Below are 25077 nucleotides of genomic sequence, written 5' to 3'. Positions count from 1 at the left end.
CTCTTCACCTCCGCCATTCATAGCACATACAGCTTGTCATAGGCTTAGGTTAGATCCACTCCCTACATGCTGCTGTCATCTCATGATCCTGGCATCTCCAAAATCCTCGAGGTTCTCTTTGAACTGGGGCTGCACCTTCACTAACTGCCTCTTGGGGCCTCTCTACAGGGATCCCACATGGTACCAAGCTTCCACTATTCTCTATGACTCCTTCATGTCTTCAAACCAGTACCATTAGAATTAGACCGATGGCTCAGCAGTTAACAGCATGGCCTGCTTTCCAGAGGACCTGGGTTTGATTCCCGGCTCCCACATAGAGGTTCTCAGCTGTATCAAACTCCAGTCCCAGGAATTCTGACACCCTTTTCTGGCCTTTGTAGATACCAGGCATACTCGAGGTACTCAGACATACATAAACACAACATATACATAGATATTTTTAAGTACCACATCAAAAGACTTACAATATGTCAAGTTCCGCTACCAGCTTGAAATGCAACCTTTCCCCCATTAGACCACAACCTCTGTGCGGTAATAACTCCAAGGAAATACTTCAAAGAAAGTTAACTTCGAACATGCCAGTCTCTTCTTAATTATAGCTGATGCTTCAACCCACCTGACTCTTTGCCCCTGTGAAACACAGGCTTTACTTTTATGATTTTTTTAATTCAAATGTATCATACAAACAGCTTTGATAGTCTTCGAGGGGCTCTGAAACTGTCCTCTGAAACCTTACAAGTCAGGTCTCCTTTGTGTCTTCTTTTTTCAGTGTTTATTATCCTCCAGGTTCCCACGGATCAGTCAGTTAAGCCGTGAGCACTCAGAAGTTTTTCCAGTACAAAGTTCCAAATCTTCTACTATCATGCCCATTATAAACTTCTGTTCTAGTTTGTTTCTCTGTTGCTATGATAAAAGCAATTTAGGGTAAGAAAGGATTTGTGTGGCTTACAGGTTACAGGTCCATCAGGGAAGCCAGGAAAGGAACTCAAAGGAAGAACCTAAGGACAGGAATTGAAGCAGAGGCCGTAGAAGAATGCTGCTTATTGGATTGCTCCCAGGCTCATGCTTACCTACTTTTCTTATATAGCCAGGCCCACTGCCTCAGGAATGGTACCACCCACAGTTGGAAGTTTTAGTAACATATTTAAGGATCAAATATTTATAATTTGACAAAAAATTCCATTGTAATTTATGCCATAACTTTAAAGTTAAAAAAAAGTAACAGAATACCTCAAAGACTGGATTAATAATGTACAAAATAAATATTTTTTCAGCACACTGAATGACAATACCTTTCTTACATATATAACATACCTCTCATCCTGGCTGAAAAACTTTTAATATTAGGGACACATCTTATGAATGACTTTGGCCCTGTGCCACTGAAACCAAAATGCTATGACTTCATTTCCACAGACAGAGTGCCAAAGAGAAGTGCTCCCTTGATCTTTTGTCCCTAGAGACTGCACAACAGCTACTGCCAAAGAACCTGAGACGGCGCTTAGGAAATACTGCAGTGGTTTACTAGCTAAGCTGCCTGGCCTGGGAGAGCCTCTGCAGCTCTCCTGCATGGAGACACCACAGTGGCCTCACAGAAGCTACAGCTCTCTGACTGCTGGCCCCAGGCAAGACTCTGCATCTTGCCTTATATCGCAGGACAGAAAAGTGAATAGTAGTGCCATCAGAATCTCAGTTCTCACTTGCTATCAGTCCAGTCAGGCTGATGAAGAAATACTGTGGATTCATGAGCAACAGGAATTTATCTCTCATTGTTCTGGAAGCTGGCAAGGCATGGTGGTTTGAACAAGAGTGGCCTCCATAGGTCATATATTTGAATGCTCTGTCATTAGGGAGTGGAACAATTTGAAAAGGATTAGGAGGTATGGCCTTCTTGGAGTAAGTGTGTCACTGGAGTTGGACTTTGAGGTTTCAAAAGCCCACAGTCATAGTGTTTCTTCTATAAGAGTTACCACAGTCATAGTGTTTCTTCTATAAGAGTTACCACAGTCATAGTGTTTCTTCTATAAGAGTTACCACAGTTATAGCGTTTCTTCTATAAGAGTTACCATGGTCATAGTGTTTCTTCACAGCAACAGAACAAGGACTAGGCCACCAAGCCAAGAACAAGGCACCTGCATATCCAGTAGGGACTGAGGACTTACTTCGTGGACCATAACTGAAGGATCTTACTCTGTTCCACCATGGCAGAAGAGACAAGGCTGCTTGCTCTCAGTGGCCTTGAATAAGAACACTAATCCCACCAGTGAGGGCGAAACTCCAGATTTACTTATATCCCCAAAGCCCCTACCCACAGGGACTTTCAAGTGCAAAGTACAATGACAACAAAAACCTAGTCCCTAGCACCTGTCCTTTAGATGTGCATTGATGCTGAATAGAGACAATTGAGACAAATTGTTGAATACTAACTTTTTTGTATGATGTCTTCCTAAGGCAAAATTGTGACAAAATGTGGAGAACCTTGGAGTGTTACACTCTTCTGGTTTCTGTAATCTGTATTTACTTGTGGGATAGTCACCCAAGGGCAATAAGATCCAATTGTGGCAAACATTAGGTTTGTTTTTGCTCATTAAAGAATTCACTCATATAAAGATATCTTAGTAGCTTCTTTTTGTGCCATTTCTCCATTTAAATGGCCTGACTAGAGTCCTGTAGAAGGCAGACCACCATCTATTGTCCATGCCTTTGTTTGGTCCCCTCCCCCTAATGGGGTTTGTGATTTGCTTTTCCTGTAGACAGTGACAAAAGTGACAGGGCGCCTCACCCCTGACTCTGTTACACAATGTGGCATTCTCTTTGCCATCAGGCTCCATCTTGATGAAGGAAGCAACCACCTTGCAGAAGGAATTGTCTCTGGCTGCTAAGAGCTACAGGTGGAGAATCCAGATATCTCAGTCTTGCATCTACAGGGACATCCATTTTCCCAACCATCTGAGAGACTTTGGAAGTGGATTTCCCTCCTGTCAACAGCCCAGGTAAGACTACTACCCATCTGTTCTTTTCTTGCAGCCTATGACACCTGACCAAATGACTCAGCTAACCTGTGCACAGACCTTTCCATGGAAATTGAGACAGATGTGTGTTGTTTAAAGCCACCATGTTTTAGGTGATCCGTTACGCAGCCCTAAATAGATAGCTAAAATGGATTCTGCATAGTTACCTCAGCCTGGAAAGATGTTTGGGGCATTTTCTAACATTCAGAGGAACTATGAACCAAATCAGCGGTGACACATTATGCAGGGCATTAGTTGAAATGCTGCTTTGCCTGGCTTGGCAGACATCAATATGCACCAGAACACAGCTGTTTCTGGCACCTGTGGTGACATAAGACTCATGCAATTACATGGGAACTTAGACCTGTTCCTCAGACAGACTGGTAAGCCAAGGCAAAATACTAAGTAAGGACGAAGGCAATGTCCTCCATCATAGCTGCTTCTGCAACCCAATGGCTACTGTTGCAGCCTTTAGAATCCTTATTTCCCTCACTTCACTTCCAGACAGGGCTCCTGGAAAAGGTCTGTTTACTTGAGCTCCAGAACTGGCATGAGACACAGAACTGGCTGATGAGAGCCTCACAGGTCCATGACATTAGATATCACCAACATGTACAACACACAGATATTCCAACACAAACTACATATAGATGTCGCTAACATGTACCAAGCAAATCCAACTGAGTGGTAGAGATTCTAGAGTTAATGTTTTTGGTTTCCAGAAAGTGGGGATGTTTTTCTCCATCAAATTGTAACCTAATAGGATATTGAAAAGTGGGCTATTTCACAGACATCTCACTATCATGCAACTTGAGAACGGAGCCAACCCAGAAGTAAAGATAGATACAAAATTGGAGATAGAGGAAAAGATAGAAGAAAAGAGAAAAAAGCTAAACTTCTGGATAAAAAACCCATGAAACTAATTTTCCCAGAGATCAATCAATTACTTGATCTCACCCCCTTTCTTGGTTTTACTTACAAGAAACTGAGAGGCTCCTTGTTTGATCTGAGATCACTTCCGGTGGGTAAACAGTGTGGCTCCTGAGGCATAAGCCATAGTCCCTTTTAAGTCTGAGTCTAACATACAAAGGAAAGTAGAAGAATAAGAAAACTGGCTCACACGCAGACTGGTTCAGCCAAACTCAAGTGAGAATCAGTGCTGTTACAGGCTCACCATCGTTCCAATGATAGCTGTAATCCTGGCTGCTTTCTGCAGGATCAAAACAGCCCAGAAGCAAGGTAGTCCCTGCAAAGGTGTGGTGCTCTCATTTTGCTTTTGAAGCACACTCTGGTATAGAGACGGTGAAGAGAGCACTGCAAGTTTCAACTTCAAAATGAATTTTTTTCCTCCACTGAAATATTTTTGAAATGATATAAAAGCTCTTGAAATGTTTGAACAAACGTGTCTCCTGTAATAAGCTCACACCCAACATCCCTAAGGAAAAAAATCTATGAAACATTAGGAAATACCAAAGATGGTAGATAAGCCCAAGCAACGACTAGGCAGGTACACTTATGACCACAACCTGCTAAGCTTGAGTAAGGACACACGTAGGATCAGCCTACCAAGTATACTTGACCCATTCTATGCTAGAACCATTTACTTTTCCTTTTATACAGAATATTATTCTTTTCTCACCCAGCTACAGAACACTTTTTCTCCATTGCTTAGCTCTCTGTCTAGAGCATTGGTTCTCAACCTTCCTAATGCTGGATTCTTCAACACAGTTCCTCATGTTGTGGTAACCCCCAACCATTAAATTATTTTACTGCTACTTCATAACTATAGTTTTGCTGCTGTTATGAATTGTAATGTAAATATCTGGTGTGAAGGATATCTAATATGTGATCCCCAGTGGATCACGACCAACAGGTTGAGAACCACTGGCCTTAATGTTGCCTTGAGAGGTCATTCTATGTAGAATACAAGCCCATCCTATATGAAAGAGCCCACCCTCACCCTTTTTGTATGTCCTACTCTCCTTTGTTATCTACACAGCTTGTCTTAGCAGACACATCATATTCAGTTAGATAGTGACTATTACATATGCATAACACCTAGGTTTCAATTCTGCCCATCTCCATAAAGTCTCAGTCAACCTGAAGATTCAAGAGTTTACACAGCTAGCATGGATTGTTTTTACCCCAAGATAACACTTTCACTGTAATAATGGCCAAGCTTCAGCCAGGGAAAAAAGAAACTATGTCAACCAAGGAAACTTAACATAGGGAATTCGTTTCACAAATAGTAGGGACTGATTTAGCAAAAAGAACCACAGGAAAGCAGACCAAGCGATGTAACCATAGGGAAGGGAGCAACTTTTGCCCCTGCCAGGATTGAAGGAACAAAGGGAGGCAGTCAAAGGTATCAGAAGCTAGCAGCACCTCGGAGATGAGGTGAGAACCCCAAAAGTACAAAGCAGAGACATCTGAGGGGTGTCACCTGCCGCTGACAGGACAGGAACTTGGGGAGGAACATCACAGCGGTGGATTGCCGTTGTCTAAGGAGGGGAAACTGGATGGCTGGCTCTTCTGCCTCTCAGAGGGTTTCAGGAAAGTGGAGATTCTAACAACACAGCTGTACTTGGGTGCCCAGAACAGGAACATCTTTCCATGTCCCTTTAATGTTCTTCTTAGCAAAAGATAGGGGGATGCTCCTTCAAAAAGAATGACGAATTGCAGGATTCTGATCCCCAACATCCAAAGCACAGGAATGGATGCGGGCTGAGACAATATAAAAACCAGCAGCACTAATCTTACTACACTTCTCCAGCTGGATTTTCTTAGGAGAACTGAATTACAAATAAAACGGTACGATGGTTGGTTCGCCTGTGTCGGCAACATTTTCATTACTGTAACAAATATACACAATAATAAAGTTGCAAAGAGAGAAGGCTTATCCTGGATGGTGGCGTTTGAGGTTTCAGTACCGTCGGTTGGCTGCTAAAGGGAAGCTCACAGTGGCAAAGGGGACAGGGGACCTGGTGAAGCGAGTCAGCTCACCTCAAAGACAAATGCAAAAGCATAAAGGGGCTGGGGTCCTGCTCTCCTTCAGAGGCACACCATTAATGACCAAGAACATCCTACCTCTTTAAAGATGCACTGCCCCCAGCAAGCAAGCTAGGGAACAAACTTGACACAGAGAACTTCAGAGGATACCCTAGGTCTAAACTGTAGGAGCTGCTGACAGTGTTATCAAAACTTAGTATGTTTTCATCTCAATGCCAGGGATGAAGGAGGTCCCTATACTCATTTCCATACACATTTTTAAAAGTATATTCTACTATGTATTTTTGCAGATAAGTAAGCTCATAGCTTTCTTTCTTATTTTTAAAAATATAATATATTTCTTCTTTCCCTTCTTCCCTTCAAGCCCTTCCATATTCCCCTCCCCCACTCTCCTTCAAGTTCATGGTCCCTTTTCACCAATTGCAATTACATGCATATATATTCATATCTATCCCTAAGGATAACCAGCTCAGTCCATACCATGTTACTTGTCTGTATGTTTTTAGGGCTGACCATTTGGCACCAACCAGTTGTGCTCTTCCCTGGGCACGTCTGCTCACAGCTCTCCTCAGTTGTCTGTCATTCCTTCTGTAGAGCTGAGCTGTGGGCTGTCCACTGATGCTGTCCTTAATTAGCTCATGTTTGGGCATGTGGTTGAGACCATTTGAAAGGGGCCTGTACACCTCCTACATTGGATATCTCTGCTTCAAGCTCCCAGTCACTTAATTCATGACGTAAACATGCTGTGGAAAACTAGAAAACTTGTAAGCTAGGTTCTTTAAGGGACTACAGCACTCTATTGATTACGACTCTTTTGGCTACAGAACAGGAACTAATTCGAGCCACCTGAGGCAAAAGCAAGACCTGAGGCAATGTCAACTTATTCCTGAGAGCCCCAGCCAAGGAAGAAATGTCCTTGCTGAGACTAGGATTGTGAGACTAGGAATGTGTCTCCATAAAAAAAATCAACTTGTGTTCACAGAGACCTTCATGTTAGCAAACTATTAGTGATCCTAGCACGGTCTGACGAATAGTTTGATGAGCTATTGACTAACACTACAAAAATCAGGTGACATCCGCCAATCATACGTTATCCAGATAACTCAAGACATGACATTTAATGGGAGGATAAGATGAGTTATAGGCTATGTTTAATAGCATGTCATTTGCATAAACTTTGGAAACATGCAGCATTGTGTTGTGTCAGATGTTGTGGTATCCCAACGCTAAAAATAGACAAACCCAGAGGAGCCCTGGGGTTCATTAGACAGCCAGCCTAGCCTCCTCAGAAAGCTCCAGGCCAGGGAGAAACTATGTCTCCAAGGAGGAAGGTAATACTCCTGGGGATAGCACTGGAGGGTGTCCTCTCATCTCCATGGAAATGCAGTCACACAGCATCCCCAAAACACAAGCATCCCAAAGAGCATGCATACTTTAGAGATACATATGCTTGTAAGCAAAAGAATAAAGACACAGTTGGGATCATAACCTCCAAATATAGATTTGTTCCACCCCTAGTGAGTAGAGAAAAGTAAAAAAGCAAAGAGGATCTTTCAGGGGACTTTATTTCCATCTGGCCTAGATGGCTTCTTTATAATAAATCTGAATTAAATATAGCAAAATGTTAAGACATGGCCAAGTTTTGTGACAGATTTGTGATACTCCTCTATATTTTTCTATGCTTTTGAAATGTTTCACAAATGCATTTAAAGGCTAAGAAATAGAAAGGGCACTCGGAGCTCCATTAGCAGGGACCCAGACTTCCCCTTGGCATAGTCAGCAGTAACCAGTGAGAAGGACAGCTTAAATCACAGTGCGGACACTCTTCCCACTGTCGGGTTCTTCCACTGAAATAAGACTCTCAAGAGTGGATCTGAAGGGGTCTCTGCAGGGGAAGGAAGGGATGTGCTACAGAAGAGACACTGACTGAGGGAAGGAAGAGCATGCATCCTATAGCCACGGTACTGCAACACTAAACAACGCACAATACTTCCTCAGAATGAATACATGTTGTGAAGACATGCTTTTCAGGAAGCCCATGGTTCCGGCCTGGCCTCAGTGCCCCCTCCTTTAGATTAGCTCACTGGAAACAAGAGGAACCCCTGGCTCTATTACAAGAGCAAAGAAAATCTCTCAACAGTTTTTATTAACTGATTCCACAACTACAAAGGAATTTGTGATCCCTTGGGAACTGATAAAATACAGTTGATGCTTATTTGGGTTGTAATTTATCTTAATTCCTCTAATCCAGTCCTAAAAACAATAAGCACGGTGGTACACACCTTTAATCCCAGGAGGCAAAGGCAATCTGATCTCTGAGTTCAAAGCCAGCTTGGGACACAGCAAGTTCTAGGTGAAGAAAAGCCTAAGTCCAGGTGTGGTAGTACACACCTTGAATCCCAGCATTCAGAAGACACAGCCATGCAGGTCTCTGAGTTCAAGGTTAATCTACAGAGCAAGCTCCAGGAGAGCCAAGCTTAGGCAGTGAAGGAATTGGAAAACAGAAAAAAAAAAAAAAAAAAAAGAAAGCTGGTGATAATGTAATAGTGGGGGGGGGGGCATTTTCCAGACCCAGCAAGCAACAGAACTTGGCAGCTTCTGCCATGTGGCTCTGGCTTAGCGTCAAAAATAAAGGGACTACTGGGACAACTGATGCTAGTTAGCCGGAGCTAAAAGTTAGTGGTGATGATGAAGAGACCAGCAGGGCTGAGGTGAAATTTTCTGGGAAGTATTTTCTGAGAGCACAAAGAAGCTGTGTTCCAGAGATAGCCAAGGTTGTACCTCATGATGCAGCTGGACTTGGTAATGTGTAAGAGTCACCCAGGTAGTACTGGTTTTGAAGGCATGAAGGGGTCACAGAGAGCAGCTAAGGCTGTGAGAGGCCATGGAAGGCCACTGGTGAAGGTGCAACCTCAGTTGCCATGACAGCCCAGGACTGAAGGAGTCATGCAAAATGTCGAGGCTTGGCATGGTAAAGGGAGCCTATGAGAGGTTATTGGTGAAGCCTAGTTGCAGTGAAAACCCCAGCATGTTTGAGATGCCAGTACCATTGAATGGCCACCACCAACAGCAGCAACAATGGAATGAAGTCAACTAAAGCCTAGAGTGCTACAGAGGGCAAAGCTAGAGACGTGAACCAAGCCCTTTGAAGGATCCCTTTAAGAGATCATGTGTGGACCTCAGACATTGGAACAAGAAGCTTGTAATGCTTAAGTTGTCTTGGAGGCCCCAAGATGCCAAAAAGATTCCAGAGTCATGGGATACCTGCTGAGGAAAGAACAAGGAGTGGAACCAGCCTAGGGGAAAGGAGTTTGTTGCAGTCATTAAAGTTGAAAGGAGTCAGAGATCTGAAGAGCACTTTCCAACATGGAGATTCAGAGTTTGGAGTTTGCCCCGCTGGTTTTTGGTCTTGTTTGGTCCTGTATTTCCTCACTATGATGTTTTGGAATGGTAATGTCTATCTGTGATATTGGTGGTATGTGATCTGTTTCTTTTTTTTTTTTATTTTGACTTTATAGGGGATTACAATTAAGTGACTGAATGAATCTGAGAAAAGACTTAGCACTTTGGATTCTTAACATTGTTGAGACTACCATAGACTATGGGACTTTTGGAGTCAGAGTATTTGTACTTCGCATTATGCTATGTAAAGATATGACTACTATTGACTCCTGTGTTCAAGCAAGCCTATGGGGGACAGGGAGTGGAGTGTGGTGGTTTGAATATGCTTGACCCAGGGAGTGGCACTATTAAGAGGTGTGGCCTTGTTGGAGGAAGCGTGTCTCTGTGGGGTGGGCTTTGAGAGAACTTCCTCCTAGTTGCCTGGAAGCCAGTCTTCTGATTGAAGTTGAAAGAACTCTCAGCTCCTCCACAGCACCAGGCCTACCTGAAAGCTGCCATACTCTCCGCCATGATGATAGTGAACGGAACCTCAGAACCAGTAAGCCAGCCCCAGTGAAATGTTGTCCTTTATAAGAGTTGCTTGGTCATGGTGCCTCTTCACAGCAGTAAAACCCTAACTAAGACGCCCTACTACAGAGACCTGGCTAGAAAATCACATGATGTCACCGTGCTCTCAAAGTCTGCTGCTCTCCCTCTTAAATACATCCCATCTTTCCAAAGATTGTCTCTAAAGTTCTATATGGCAGTGGACTTGAAACACATTAATTCCATTAGCAGGCTATTTCAGGAAATAGCAAGCATATTTCTTGGAAACAAATACATGTGGTTTAAAAAAAAAGCCACAAGGAGGAAAAAAAACCCTCAAGTGAAAATCTGAAAACAAAGTCGATTTTCAAACATGATTAGAACTCCTTCCCATGACATATCAAGGGTGTCACAGCTGCTTCTCTGGTGGGAAGTTGCTGCTTGGATCTGGGACTTTAAAGCAAAAGGCCTATCTTGGGATGTCACTGTAAGTAGTCTCTCTGCCTCTTAGTCATCAGCAACTGCTAAATGAAGCGTGTCTATTTTCTCGGTTACATTTACTACTGGCAGCCAGGTCCTCAGTAAGTGCCCAGAAATGTTTCCATGGTTACAAAAAGCATTCAGCATCCCTCTTGTTTTGGGCCAATTTAGCTTAAAATCTATTGTGCGGAAAAATATGGCACATTAAGGAACATAAAATCAAGATCCGACATTATGAAAAGAACTCAAGATTAAACGGGAAAAGCGGGCTTGATAAGGCTTTTCAGAAAGTGCACATAAATCACAGATTAAGATGCTGCTCTTCCTCACCTCTTTCCAAATGTCTCTTCAGCAGAACGGCTTACACTACCCCTGGGTGTCAGGGGAAAAAATAAGCACAGGAAGACTCTTTAAGATATTAACTCATAGCACATAGATAGATAGATAGATAGATAGATAGATAGATAGATAGATAGATAGATAGATAGATAGATAGATAGATAGACAGACAGACAGACAGACAGGTTCTTAAAACCTACAGGTATCTTAACATCTATATAGCTGTGAGTCCAGTCACACATCCTAGTGTTGCTGGGTGTTTACTCTGCTGTGTGTTTATTCTGATTAAAGACAAACAAGAGCATTTGTTCAGTGGCTAAAAGGCAATCGGAGCAAGTACATAGGTCATTCGCCTCAGGGAAGGGGAGAAAAGTGGAGGATCCCTGGAGGGAATTTAGTAATGTTCCTCCTTATACAGCCATAAGTAGTCTGGGATAACAAAACTGTCTCACTCAAAGGCCATGCTACAATCCTGGTCACCTCAGACCCAAGAGGCAGGGTTTTAAAAATGGTTTTGGGACCTTGGGAAGAGACTAGACAAATGACACAGCTTTGGAAGAAGATAAAGAACGTGCCTAGTCACATTTATGCCTATCAGTTCCCCATAAGCCCTTTGCATGTGGCGAGCTGTCGAATGCACACGTGATTAAGAGAGGCCACAGCAGAACACCTCTCTTTATAGATACCCATTCTCCACCTCCACAGGTATGGGTCCCTCCTGTATCTCCTATGGCTCTTTGCTTCCTGTGAAACAGGAAGGGGAGGGTAAGATTCAATGTCAGAATGTTGTTAAGGTTGAATTTGAAGGCTTCCCTTTCTGGGAAGAAAGAAGAAACCTATTTACTCATTTCTTCTCCCAAGTACAATAGGCATCTGTAGGCACCAAACACAAAGGAAAGGGATGGTCTCTCTCTCTCTCTCTCTCCCTCTCTCTCTCTCTCTCTCTCTCTCTCTCTCTCTCTCTCTCTCTGTCTCTCTCTTTCCATGGTACATGGGTCTGTTTTCTTCTTTTTCTTTTGTGTTTGGTACCTACATATGTTGACTCTTCTCCAATCCTGAATTACTGAGCATCATACCTTCTAGGACCTGGACTTCTATCTCTAGTAGGAAGACTGTCCACTGAAGTCCGGAGCCATACCAAAGACTTCCTCTATGAAATGCCTTCCTGGTGGATCAATGACAGTACACTAGCAGCTATCTGTTGTCACACATTCATGCTGACATACGCAGGTTCCTTCCTAACTCCCTCCAACTTAGTTTCAGGCCTGATGTTAAGGCTACTCTAAAACAGAGCTTTCTGGTATCACTCTTAGACCTTCTTTGTTAATTCTCAGCTTCCTGTAGGACAAAGGTCAAACTCTCAGCATAGAAACCATAAGAACCTCAGTTCAGTCCCATGATCCGACAGCCAGTTGTCATGTTAACATTCACAAAAGTTTTTGTTTCCCTACCTCTTGAAGGCCTTTTTCCCCTCTGTCCATCTACTAAGTTCTAACTCAGTCAAAGTTCACAACCCTGGATCATCTGCTCCACAGATTTCTGTCTGCTCACCTCTGACAAGATGATCTCAGAAGTTACAATATATGTGACTGTAACTTTCCACAAACATGTCAGCAGGACTAGCTAGATGTGCTTCCCATGAACCCTTTAATGGGATACCAGCTTCTCATTCATTCATCCCTCCAGCCAAACACCGTAACCAATTTAAGAAAGGGATGCAGCGGTCCACACACCACCTTGAAATTCCATCTTCTGCTTAAGAAGGAGGTTGGAATGTTGAAAATAATGTGTCTCCCTTTAAATAACAATAGTTCAGATATCTGTAAAATGATTAAAGTAATCAGAAAGAGGAGTTCATAAAGCAATTAACTGATCTAACACTCAAGAAGAGATAACTTTCTCATCAGTCCTTGTTGGCCCAGCAGATGCTGGGTCATCTGATGAGGAGAATCAAGCTCACATTTCCAGGTGATTTCTAGAGGTCAGGTGATGACTACCCCATGGAAAGAGAATACATGCGAGTAATGCAAAGAATGCAAATCTATTTAGAAGCTCTTCTCAGAGTGCACCAGACATTTGCAAGAAAGGGAACAGGTCAGGAACAAAGAAGGTGGCAGTCAGTATTCAGTCATGGAGAACAGGGAAATGTGTGGTGCTAGGGAACATCCACTGTGCATAGAAATCTGTAATCAGTAAAAGCCCACTCTTCCTCCAAGAGGAGCAGCAGACCCTGGTGTCCTTAGATCACAGGGAGAGACACATGAAGGTCAAAAAATAGACAAGGGTACAAACTTCTGAGGAAGGGCAGAAAGAAGGTGTGGGGTGGAACTGTGAAAGAGATTCCCTACAGCTGGAAGAGAGACAAGACAACCAGAAGGACCTGAGCCTCAGACACAGAAACACAGAGCCTGCCTGAGACTGGAGCAACTCCAGAACTTGGCAGAGGACTCCAGCCATCACACTGCAGCACAGCATCAGACGCTGAGTGAGGACAAAGAGAGACTACTGTGGGAAGGGTAACACAGAGACAGACCCACATGGAAACCCAGGAAGAGAAAAGGCCTAACATGGGCTCAGGTGCAACAAAACCCTCTAGCATAAAGGCGCCACTCCTGGTTTTTTGTTGTTGTCGTTGGTTTGGTTTGGTTTGGTTTGGTTTGGTTTGGTTTGGTTTGGTTTTTTTTAAGGCACAAATTGAAGGTTGTAAGTCCTGTATTGCACTGAAGTTGACCAAAGATGACACCAGATGAAAACCTAACCTTGATCCATCCTTACTCATAAATCATGTGAGAAATTAAAAAAAAAAACATTGTATTAAGAGACAAAATGATCAAGATCTCTAACTCAAATATTATTCGATTTCAATAGATGGACTATAAACAAAACATGACAGAAGCACAAAGACTTTAGATTCTAAAGACTCGTTTCTAAAATATGTCTTCTCTACCAACAACAAAGCTTCAGACTTCAATAGAAAAAAATGGACAGAAATGAAGATGAGAATTTGCCAAGTCAACAAAATGAGTTTTAGACTCTCAGACCTCTCTTTCACTAATCAATCAAACGAAAACAGTACCCTCCCCCACCAAAAAAAATCAATAGATTAAGCATTAGAAAATGTGATTACTTAGCTCAATTATATATTATATTATATCATATTATATTATATTATATTATATTATAGTGTTTATATATCATACTGAGCACACAGAATACTGTCTCTTCAAGTACACACAAAATAGTCTATAAGTAAACATGCTCAGGTCAGGAGAACAAATCTGAAAGGTTTCTTTCCCCAGAGAGGCAAATCTCCAACCACAAATGTTAACTTCTTAAAACTTAAGTAATTAAAAAATATAAACTTAGGCTACTGTGTGTTTAAGCTAGAAATCAACCACAGAAAAATACCTGAAATCTTCAGTGTTTGGAATCTAACCAATATAGTTTTAAATAACCACCATATGAATAAGGGGGTATATTATAAACTAGTTTGATTGATAATGAAACCAGAAACAACACATTTGTATTTGTTGAATATAGATAATGCACTGCTTAGAGGGGAATTTGTATCTTAAGTTGCATTCAAACTTTATATATATTTCAAAGAAAGAATTAATCAACAGGCATAACAGAAACAATTGAAATCAAGAACCAAAAATGGAGGGAAAAGTAATAAAATAAAAGGTAGTTTCTTGCAGAAAATATAGACAGATTGACAGACAATTCTCTTTACAGGCAGACCAAAACAAAAATATCTTTAAATGTCAACTCAAAAACCTGAAAACATTAGGTAATAAAAAAATAGCATGAAATAAGTTCAATAGTATGAATGAAAATATCCTTGAAAAACACAAAATGCCAAAAATTACTTAAAAATAAAAAAATCAAGATAATCTGGTATCTATTAATTAAATTCTTATTCTGAACCTTCCCAACACAAAAATTCAAACCCTTAAAACCCTTAATTAGAGGCCATGAGATGGATCAGTAGGGAAAGGTACTTGCTACCAACCATACTAAGGTCCGTCCCTGGGACCTATACAGAGAAGGAGAGAATGGAATTCCCCAAGTTACTCTCTGACTTTGTGCTTGCTCTCATCTCCTCTCTCCCCCTTTCTTCTCTCTGTTTTTAATCACTATTTGCCTCCCTACACACATAAACACATAAATAAAACCCCTGAATAAAAGATTGTTAAGCACTAATAAATTATAAATCTACACAAATTTTCTGGACGATAAGGAAGACAAACACTTCTGAATTTGTTTTATGAAGTCAGCATCACACGGATACTAAGATCAGTGACATACTGACAGCGCCTGTTGAAATACCTCTACAAACCACTTAACATGGAGAAGTCAAACTGGTGCCTACCTAGAACCTTCACGCCTACAAACCAATGTTCACGATACTGGAAGATACTCTGTGTGCTACCGAAAGAGAAAGGTAAGCCCAAACCCAGCTACAAACCACTGGATCTCTAAGACCGACTTGCCTGAAAGATGCCCTGGTACAACAGTAGCACATAGCTTGTGTGAGGAACCAGCCAACATCTGGTTCAAGTTCAGACCCACTCCATGAGAAGGAGCACATGCCCACTGCTGCGTGGGTGGCTAAGAATCTGAGACTAGGTAGGCCAGGGCCCCAGAGAGATCTAAACACTTCTGGTTTGCTCATGGAACATGGCAATAAAATGACTCCTAATGATGTCCTGCTACACTCATAGATCACTACTCTGCTCAGCCATCACCAAAGATTGTCCCACGCGCAACCTCTCACCGGCAAGAAAACACGTGGGGACACACGGATCCTTGCTACAGCCAAACTTTTATTAAAATCTTGAGGAGAAGCCCCGCGCGCCGGTATGGCGCGGTTTATATACACCCTAGCACGGCGCATCCACACCTGATTGGTCGCTTACCCATGATCTCAATAGGCACGCCCCGGAGTGGGCAAAGACCTGGCACGAAGGCACTCTTGCACATGCGCACACAGTTAACTTCCTGAAAGGAAGTCGGCTGGCGCGGCGGAGGCCAGCGCCATCTTGTAATGGCGAGAGCTATCCTGGCCTTCCACGTGGGGCGCAGTGGAAGCCATCTCCATCTTGTGGTGGCAGCAGCCCTCTACAAAAGATCCTTTCTCCTGCAGCAGCTGGGAACAAATACAGAGAACCATGATCAAGATGTCATGCAAAGTGTGAGAGACCTTAGAACACTAAGCCCTAAGAGGGATGTCTCCATCAAATCCCTCCTCTCAGGGCTCAGGGAACTCTGCAGAAGGTGCAGCAGGAAGATGTTAAGAGCCAGAGAGTATGGAAGGCACAAAGGAGTCAAGGCCTTCTAAACCAACAGAACCAGTGCCCATAAGGACCTACAGAGACTGTGCTAGTACGCATTAGGCCTGCATGGATCTGGACCAGATGAGGTCCTAGAGCTGAAGGAACAGGAGACGTACACTGCAGCCCTAACCCAGAAGCTATCTCCAATTGATAGCCACTTGCAAATGAAAACTTAGTTTTCTCCTGGAGAAAACAAACTACTCTTAAAGGCAGGCCCCATACACAACAGCAAATGGCCAGGACAAAACCAATGTCGTCTTTGGAGGCTCTTTGTCTCGTTTACTGTTACATCAGGGTAGGGGGTTTTGTTTTGCTTTATTCTGTTTTATTCTAGGCCCTTTGCGTGTATATATTATAGCTTCCAGTTTGTGGTTTTCATGGGATTCCTGAATGTTCAAATGCATGTGTCTCAGTATCTATATACATAACTTGTGGGCTTTTATTTTAATTTGGTTCTTGTGTTGTTGTTTGTTTGATCATTTTGCCATATTCTGATTGTTTTTCTTTTTTATTTGTCTCATCATATTTTATTATTATTCCTTAGATACCTGTTTGTAGATCCAGATGGGAAGAGAGATGGGGAAGAAATGGTAGGTGTAGGGGGAAATAATCCTAAGTAGAGTATGTTGTATGGAAAAAGAACTATTGTCAATAAAATAAAAAATGGCACTGGCTTAAAGCTGTCACAGTGGCTCCCATACCTTAGCTAAGCTAGAGAATGGATCAGACACCTTCTGCAGTATTAACAAAAGGATCTTCGGAGTGTCTGACCATGGTGGTTCTCAGTGTGCACTGCTGAACTTTCATTCCAGCCCTGAGAAATTCCATGCAGCTCCAGCCCTCCTCCCCGGGCTGTAAGTTGTCGCTATACTGACATTATCACTGTTTGTGTGCACAGCCTGATGCTTTGTGCCACTGCTGAAAACGCTCACCTTGCCTTCAGTGTCCTCCACTGTGAATTCCCTACTAAATGTGGCCTCCTCAGACCCCCACAGGCAGGATTAAGACTTGTTTATCCTGCCACCCAGCTCCAAAGCACACTTAAGTCTGGTGCAAATTTACTCTGTGTCTTCCTACACCTGCGTGCATATCCATGCCTATGCCTGCTTCCCATTTTAACTGCAAACCCAGAGGGCAGAGAATGTATTTTCAGTTTTCCTTTCATTTCTGCAAGCACCTGGCAATGACAATTCGCCTGCTTGGTTTTTAAAGAGGAATTTGTTGAATTATTTAGAGTTGAATCAAAAATACCAGCAACAACTAATACTTAGTAATAAAGAATATGAGGGGGAAGGAGTGCGGTCGATTATGTCCATGACTCTGGGTTTCCTTCCCAGCACCATGAAAGGCAGGTTCACATCAGAATCCCTGATAACAATCCATGAAAAGTCCTCAGCAAAACACCAGCCAGTCATGTTCCTCAATGTGGGAAAGCAGCAACGCAGCCTGACAAGAAGGATTTGCTACATCGTCCAGTTCAACATCTCAAAGCCAATCAGTGCAACCCACTGCAAGACAGCAGACAAGAGGGCTCTTGTAGACATTTCAGTTGGGCAGAAAAACTGTTTAACCAACCTTAGTATTCTCTTTTGACAGTCTGGCCAAGAAGAACGTCTTCAACCTGTGTTTAAGAGTGGTTTTTCTTCATACAATGTACTCTACTTGGTATCTTTTGGTATCAATATGGTATCCTAGAAATGTTGGGGGTCCCTTCAACAAGAAAGGAATTAATGACTTTGTCTGGGTATGAATAATCTACTAATGTGTGTGGACTATATACATGCATATATAATGATTCATAAAAACGTATCAGCTGGTGTTCACTAGAGTGTGGAGGTAGACAGATGTGAGGATTGCCTACAGAAAGAAGTCCAGGAATTCTTTGAGATAATAAAACTGTTCTGTACCTTCTTTGAGGCAGTGGTTATAAGAAACTCTAAACGGTAACAAAACAGTAGTAGAAAGGCTAAGGTAATTTCATCTTGTGGAAATCATGTTTGTAATCAGAATAAGAACTGTGTTCTAAGATCAGAACACCTAAACTCTGTGTCTTCCCAACGGTGGAGTATAAGCAATGCGCTGTGACAATACTAAGAGAGGCTCCTTCAGAAGAACTCCTTCTCTTTGTGCCAAGTCCTACCACATCACCGCTAAGGTGGCACTCACCATGGCAGGCACAGCTGGAGAGCAACACCACAGCCTCTGTCATCTGACTTGAAGGTTGGGCCCAAGTAATGTTTGCATTCATATTTTATGGTTATGAAAATTAACCCCCCCCAATAAATCACTGCCTGACATCTACTAAGGCAAATCTATGTAAATTTCAAACACAGTTCAAATTAGGCAAGAATTCTTTAAAATCAGAATGAAATTTCAATTTGAATCTAAAATTCTACCAACTATATTACAAATAATTTTAGAAGACTCAAAACAGTAGTCGTTTGAAATTATTGCTTCAAAAAGAATATTAGCCTGCCTGACTTCACCAACTCATTCCAGGATTTCATTCCGTAAGAGTTAAGAAAGCATTGTATGGGGTGCTGCAGGACTTAGCCTTTAAATTGCTTGTTATAGAAGCATAATAATGACCTGAGTCTAGGCTCACAGAACCCACGTAAAAAGCTGGGTTAGGTGTGCATTTATAACCCTAGTATTGGGACTGGCAGTGACAGGATTTGCTGATTAAGCTAGTCTAGCCAAATAGAGAAGCTCCAGGTTCAATGAGAGACTCTGTTTCAAAAAACATGACGGGCAATTGAGGAAGTCCAGCTCAGTGTCATGCTCATGCAGAGAGAGGAAAAGGTGCTGTAAAGAATAAAATATTTTATTTCCTTATCCACCAAGATCCCATGTGTCTGGTAAGACCTTTATCTAAAAGGCGACACTAGGAAGAATCATTGAAAATAAAGAGACAGTATGGTATCCTAGAAATGTTGGCTCCCTCCAACAAGAAAGGACTTAATGACTTTGTCTGTGTATGAATAATCTATATATGGACTATGTGAGTACACACATCACACACACACACACACACACACACACACACACACACACACACACATCCCCTAACCCCTCACCTCAGTCTACCATTCACCTCTGTCTCTGGGACCACTCTACGTGCTAGAAGATTGCAGCCATGGGAAATGTATGCCGAAACACATGCCAGTATCTTTCCCAGAAATGATTACATTTGTATTATATCCATGACACTTTTTTTTCTTTTTTTTCGGAGCTGGGGACCAAACCCAGGGCCTTGCGCTTGCTAGGCAAGCGCTCTACCACTGAGCTAAATCCCCAACCCCGACACTTTTATTAAAGCCCTGCTCTGTGCTCAGTTCTGACAACAAAGTATCTATCATAGGCGACTCTTATTAACTATGTCCTTATCATTCCAGGCTAAAAGCAAATGAAAGCGTCCTATTTCAAAGATCTCCCATCTACTGGCATCGCACACCCCGTCCTAGTCAGACGCTGTGAGAAGTATTCTTGGAGTGTTATCAACTACAAATTCTGAAACAAGTATGGCTGTTTGCACAGGATTTCACGCTGAATAATATAGTAACATCTAGAAATTCCTAACCTAGAGGGAGGGGGTTGGGGGGGAGAACATTTTTAAAGATATTTTAAAAACTGTGGCATGCGCGCAGGGACTTCTCAAACAGAACCCTCGGATTCATTTTAAGCTTTTTCACTTGCTCAGAACTATTATTTTGAAAGATGGAGCCCAAAACATGGATCTTGTAAAGCTTCACAGAACAAAAATATTCCTATGAATTGTATCTCTCAATCAGAAGCCAGAACGAGGGGATGTGTAATTAGCAAAGAAAGGGTAAAACCAATGCTTAAAATCAATACTTAAACCAGAGAGGAACCCTACAAGGCATCTAGAGGAGCATAGGAACAATGGTACTGACCAGCTTACCTTGCTTTCTTCCGTTAACTTTTTCTAAAGAGCCGGGAAGCTGGGTGTCAGAGCCATGCTGAAGGTCACATCTCTGCCCCTCAGAGTGATGTTCCTCCTCAGCGATAGAAGAAAGCACATGTGGGGGCTTTGGGCCACCTGGGATCTTATTGGGCCACTGGGAAATTACAGTGCTTGAGTCTTTGGCTTGCTGACCAAGTCTGAGGCTTGCCGTCTGGACAGAGTCCCGCAAATCACTATTAGAGCTTGAGAAATGGTCCTCTTCAAGAAACAGGGAGCCTGTCTCCTCTGGACCCCCATCGTTGTCCTGTTCTCCATCTTCCAAGCAGGTTTCCTGAATCTGAATAGCATCTAAGTCCTGCTCTGGCTTATCACTCAGTGCCGAATCGTGTTTGCTAAGAAGAACCAGTGAAGCAGATAAGGCATCCCCGGCTTGCTGGAGAGCTTCATAAACTCGGGAGAGCCAGGAGGACAAAGGTTGGAAGAAGTTCTGGACATCTTGAGATGCCATGACCAACACCATGACCAACTACCTCGTGTCTCCAGAGTCTGCTTGTTTGGTTCCTCCAGAACTCTGAACGTACGTGAAATATAGCATGAGCATAAGGAGAAATTTAACTGGAGGTCTCTGTTTTTTTTTATAACAGGCAAAACTTTATTAATGTACACATAAAGAAAACATGTGCAGTACGTAAGCACCGTTGGCAGTAAGTAAAACCAGGCAGCATGCTGGTTCTTGCACCAAGGTCTATGGAGTAGGTCTTTGCAGGGAACAGAGCAACTGTGTTTGATAGGGTGGTGGTCTCTTAGTGGCTGTGACCATTTCACTCTCAACACGTCTCAGCTGAAACAGAGGAGAGACATGCTCACACCTGTTAAAGTCACACTGTGGACCCATCACCAGATACCTGTAGTCAATATCAAGCAGCATTTGGGGGACAGAGAAAGATTATACTGAACTCTCATGATGGCTAAATAAAATGACCTTGAACATCTAAATGTGGGTTCTACCCACGATTGTACACCTCCTCACACTCACGCCCAACTTCTATTGCAACAACAGATTCTAGTCATGTGGACTGGAAGAAGTCGCTCCCCATAGACCAGTTTAACAATGTGAGAAGAGTAAAGGAATCTGTGGGAACAGCCAGTTAGGCATGACACTTCAAAATGCAAGAAAAACCGGAGGTTTCGTGCACAAACATGCAGACCCCAGAGAGCTAACGAACAGGCATCTCTGTTTTGAGACACAAAGGTTTATCCTCTCAAAGGAAATATGTGTCTGGAATTTCAACGCTTCCAACAAATCTTAAAAATAGAGTTTTACAGTTTTAGGCAATCTCTAGAAATGGTGTCTATTCTTGGGGAGAAATCGTACTGAATATGTGTGCATGGCAAATGGATCATGCAGCTTCCTTAGCGTCTTCTGCCTTTGTCTGTGTCCCCATCTCCTGAAGTTGGCCCTCTGTAACCTGCATGTCTTCTCAAACGTACCGTAAGATCAGAGTCTGAAAGGAGTAGCTTGGGGACACCCATAAAACAGCAGGGCACGGTGATGATCAAAGGGACTGTGCCTATATTTGTACACTCATGTGCAAACGCAAGCCTGGGCAGATTTACATCTATACATGGATATAGGTAATCCCATTGCTATCCCAGTGAAGGATAAATGCTATCAGTTGCTTCTATGATAACAACATCCCCCCCTCTGAATCACTCCATTCCTGAAGCTTCAAGCCTCTTGATCTTAGCCTTTAGTACAACTGCTTAATTTCCCTTAAAAGTTTCTCGTTAGTGATTCATAGGTGCCTTGATTCATTCAGTAAACAAATAACAAATACTGACCAAGCACCTATTAAGTACTGGGCAGAATGCCAGGAAAAAGGTAACCCTGAGGCCTCTGTCCTATGGAACTTGCATTTCAGCTAAGGAGGAACTGGGCTTTCTGCATTTTCCTCTTGAACGGAATAATTCATGTATCACTGTATAGCACTTGACCTCCTCTCACAGTGTATGTGCAACCACTCAGTGTTCCATGCTTCTTGTCATTCCCATTTATACTCACCTGCTGGGAAGGCTGGCCCATCACTACCTTTGTCTCTTTGGTTGGTTTTGGTTTCTTTGGATTGATTACTTGGTATATTGGGTGGTTGGTTGGTTGGTTGGTTGGTTTGAGATGGTCTCACAGATCGTGAGCTGATCTTCAACTTGCAAAACAGCCAAAGATGACCTTGAACTTATCCTTATGCCTTTATAGCCTGAGTGCTAGGAATACAGACATGTACCACTGCAGCTTGTCTATACGGTGCTGGGGACCAAACTCAGGGGCCTTCTGCATTCCAGGAAGCATGGCTGATGAAGTACACCCCAGCTTCAACTCTGTTTTAATTTTAAACTTTTATAAACCCGAAATACATATCATCAGTGCTTAGCTTGCTCTTTTCTTACTCCTCTCACAGATTCAAGTCAGTGCCGTGCAAACTTTGGTAGTTCTGACTCATCAATAAAATAGCAGAACATGGAAAGGTCTAAGTTGGCTGCAAAAATAAGCCTGGCTTAGCCCCCTGTGTTTCTGTTATCTTCCCAGAAAGCCAAACCCTACTAAAGGTCGATTTTAAAAAACAAAAAGCAACAACAACAATAAAAGTGATGTAAGCAAATAACTACATGCTCTACATTAATATGTCACCAAAAGCTCAAATTCAGTTATTTCAAACCCAGCACGTCACTTTGCTGTAGGGATTCACCTCTTGGGTTACAGGACCTCAATCACTGTGACACTCTCTCTCTCTCTCTCTCTCTCTCTCTCTCTCTCTCTCTCTCTCTCTCTCTAACCCACTGCCCTTCTGTTCCTTCTAATCAATCTCCCATCAGCCTTCATTCTTCAAGCCATCAGTTTTCCCATGATCCTGTTCTCCCATGTCACCCACTCGTGTCATTCAGTCTCTTGTCTTTCTCAGCTTCCATCAAACCCTCTGTTCCCCACAACCCGGCCTTCATTCAGAGTCACTGCCTCTCTACCTCTGGAATAGAGGATCCATGAAGAATGAAGGCCATCTGCTTTGCTCTATCTCAGTGCTGAGATATGAATTGAACATACCAAAAGCAAATCACCAGTCAATAAAATCTCACTAGAATCATGTGCTCGAACAGTGCTCATTAAAAATTACTTATAAGATAATTTTGTTAAAATTAATAAATAAAACCTACTCAAAGCTCTGTGGTGAAGCTCCTCAATGGTGTTATTCCACAAACTTTCTGTTTAGTACATTTTCCTATCAGCATTTGCTCCACCCAATTTAACAATCCACCACTTTGGGTTGCCTTTGCTGTGGGAATGACTTCATTCCTTTTACATTTGACCCAGAAATCATTTTGCCTAAGCAATAGTGCTCGGAGGTGTTTGAGACCTGGAAGGTCTCTTGGAGGAATCAGTGGCTTTAGCCACTTACTCCTGTCCTTACCACACATGCAGCCCCACCTTTCATTCTAACAGAATGTCCAGCTGAGCATGAGATGACCCCAAACAAACTGCCACAGAGTGAGGACTCTTCCCTATCGTCCCTCCCTGTGAGATCCTATATGTCAGTCATGCTGATATTCTGAGTATTTTCACAAATCGCCTTGATTTTTCCTGACTTTTGGTTTCCCAGGTTGCCCTCACACCTAGCATGCCTCATTTTTTCATTGAAACTCTACTAGCTTTTCTTCGTCTGCTAATTCTTCATCTACAGCCAAAGCCATGGTCTCAGAGCACTTAGAACATGACTTTATGTTATAAAGTTGCATCTATTTGTCAATATTCTTCTGATGGATTAGTACTTTACAAGTTTGGGAAATATTTTTATAGGTTACAGCTTCAGAACCCACATGAAGCAGGAAGGAGTCCTGAACATGCTGGATGGATGGATGGATGGATGGATGGATGGATGAATAAGTTGGTAGGTAGATTGGTATGTGCATGGATGGATGAGGCTAGATGGATAGATAAATGGGTAGATGGGCAGCTGGATAGATAGATTGCATATGGGTAGATGGATGAGTAGATAGGTGGTGGGATAGATAGATAGATAGATAGATAGATAGATAGATAGGTACATTGCATATGGGTAGATGGATGAGTGGATAGGTGGTGGGTTGGTAGGTGGATAGATGGCTGAATGGGTGGGTGAATGTATGAATATTGTATGCGTATAGACGGATGGATGAGTGGATAGATGGTAGTTTTGTGCATGGATGAGTAGGTGGATAAGGTGCTAATGAGCATGTTTAAAGCCAAACCATCTTGATTCTATCATTTATCATCTGTAAAGTGAAATTCCCTTACCCTGAAAGTTCCTTTATTCTCTAAAATTTAAGAACAAACCAGATGGGCCAAAGAGTACAGTAGCTGAGGTGAGATATACTGAGAATAAAACTGCCTTTTCAGTGATGAGTTCTGAATGTTAATATTCACTATCATATTATCTTGAAGCAATGAAAGGGGGACCAAATCTCTATCTATAGAGGGGAGGGGGATATTGAGTTGTATTCTAGAACATTGAAGGAGGAACAGCACCTGTGTCTGGACATAGAACATTACTTGGTTGGCCATACTGGGTACTGCTCACACTGAATAAACCTAAAGCCAAAGGATGTCCGTACAGACAAAGAAGCCATGGAGATGTACCTAAGTAAATGTCCACTTGACTGAGAGGGCACACCAAGGGCAATGCAAATCTGTACTTACAGTTTTAGTTCTTTGGAATACTTTCTTATAGCTAGTGGCTTGTGGTGGTGGCAGTGGCGGTGGTGTATGTGTGCATGTGTGCATGTGTGCATGAGAGAGAGAGAGAAAGAGAGAGAGAGAGAGAGAGAGAGAGAGAGAGAGAGATTATGTTGCTATGAATTTTTTTAAAAAAGCACTCTGTCTAAAAGCAACTTGGGTAGAAAACAGAAAAGGGTTGATTTGGGTTAAACTTTGAACTATGGAAGGAAGTCATACCAGAACCCAAGGTAGAAATCTAAAGCAGAAACCACCACAAATTTGTTTCCTGGCTCACTCATTCTGGCT

At 42.4% G+C, this 25077-nt stretch overlaps 1 protein-coding gene across 12 annotated transcripts in view; it reads right to left on the bottom strand.

Annotated features, from left to right (window-relative positions):
• The window catches only part of Syt16 (synaptotagmin 16), a 250862-nt gene that overhangs the window by 69169 nt on the left and 156616 nt on the right, over positions 1-25077 (bottom strand). For 5 of the 12 annotated variants that reach the window (NM_001428632.1, NM_001428633.1, NM_001428634.1 and 2 more), the window contains 1 exon segment: positions 20025-20868. In NM_001428632.1, the coding sequence (NP_001415561.1) occupies positions 20025-20547 (523 nt within the window). In that variant the 5' untranslated portion in view covers positions 20548-20868. 12 annotated transcript variants of the gene reach the window in all.

This window comes from Rattus norvegicus, chromosome 6 (assembly GCF_021556685.1).
Source record: "Rattus norvegicus strain SHRSP/BbbUtx chromosome 6, alternate assembly SHRSP_T2T, whole genome shotgun sequence".
Classification (NCBI taxonomy): domain Eukaryota; kingdom Metazoa; phylum Chordata; class Mammalia; order Rodentia; family Muridae; genus Rattus; species Rattus norvegicus.
This window is presented reverse-complemented; position numbering and strand designations above follow the sequence as displayed.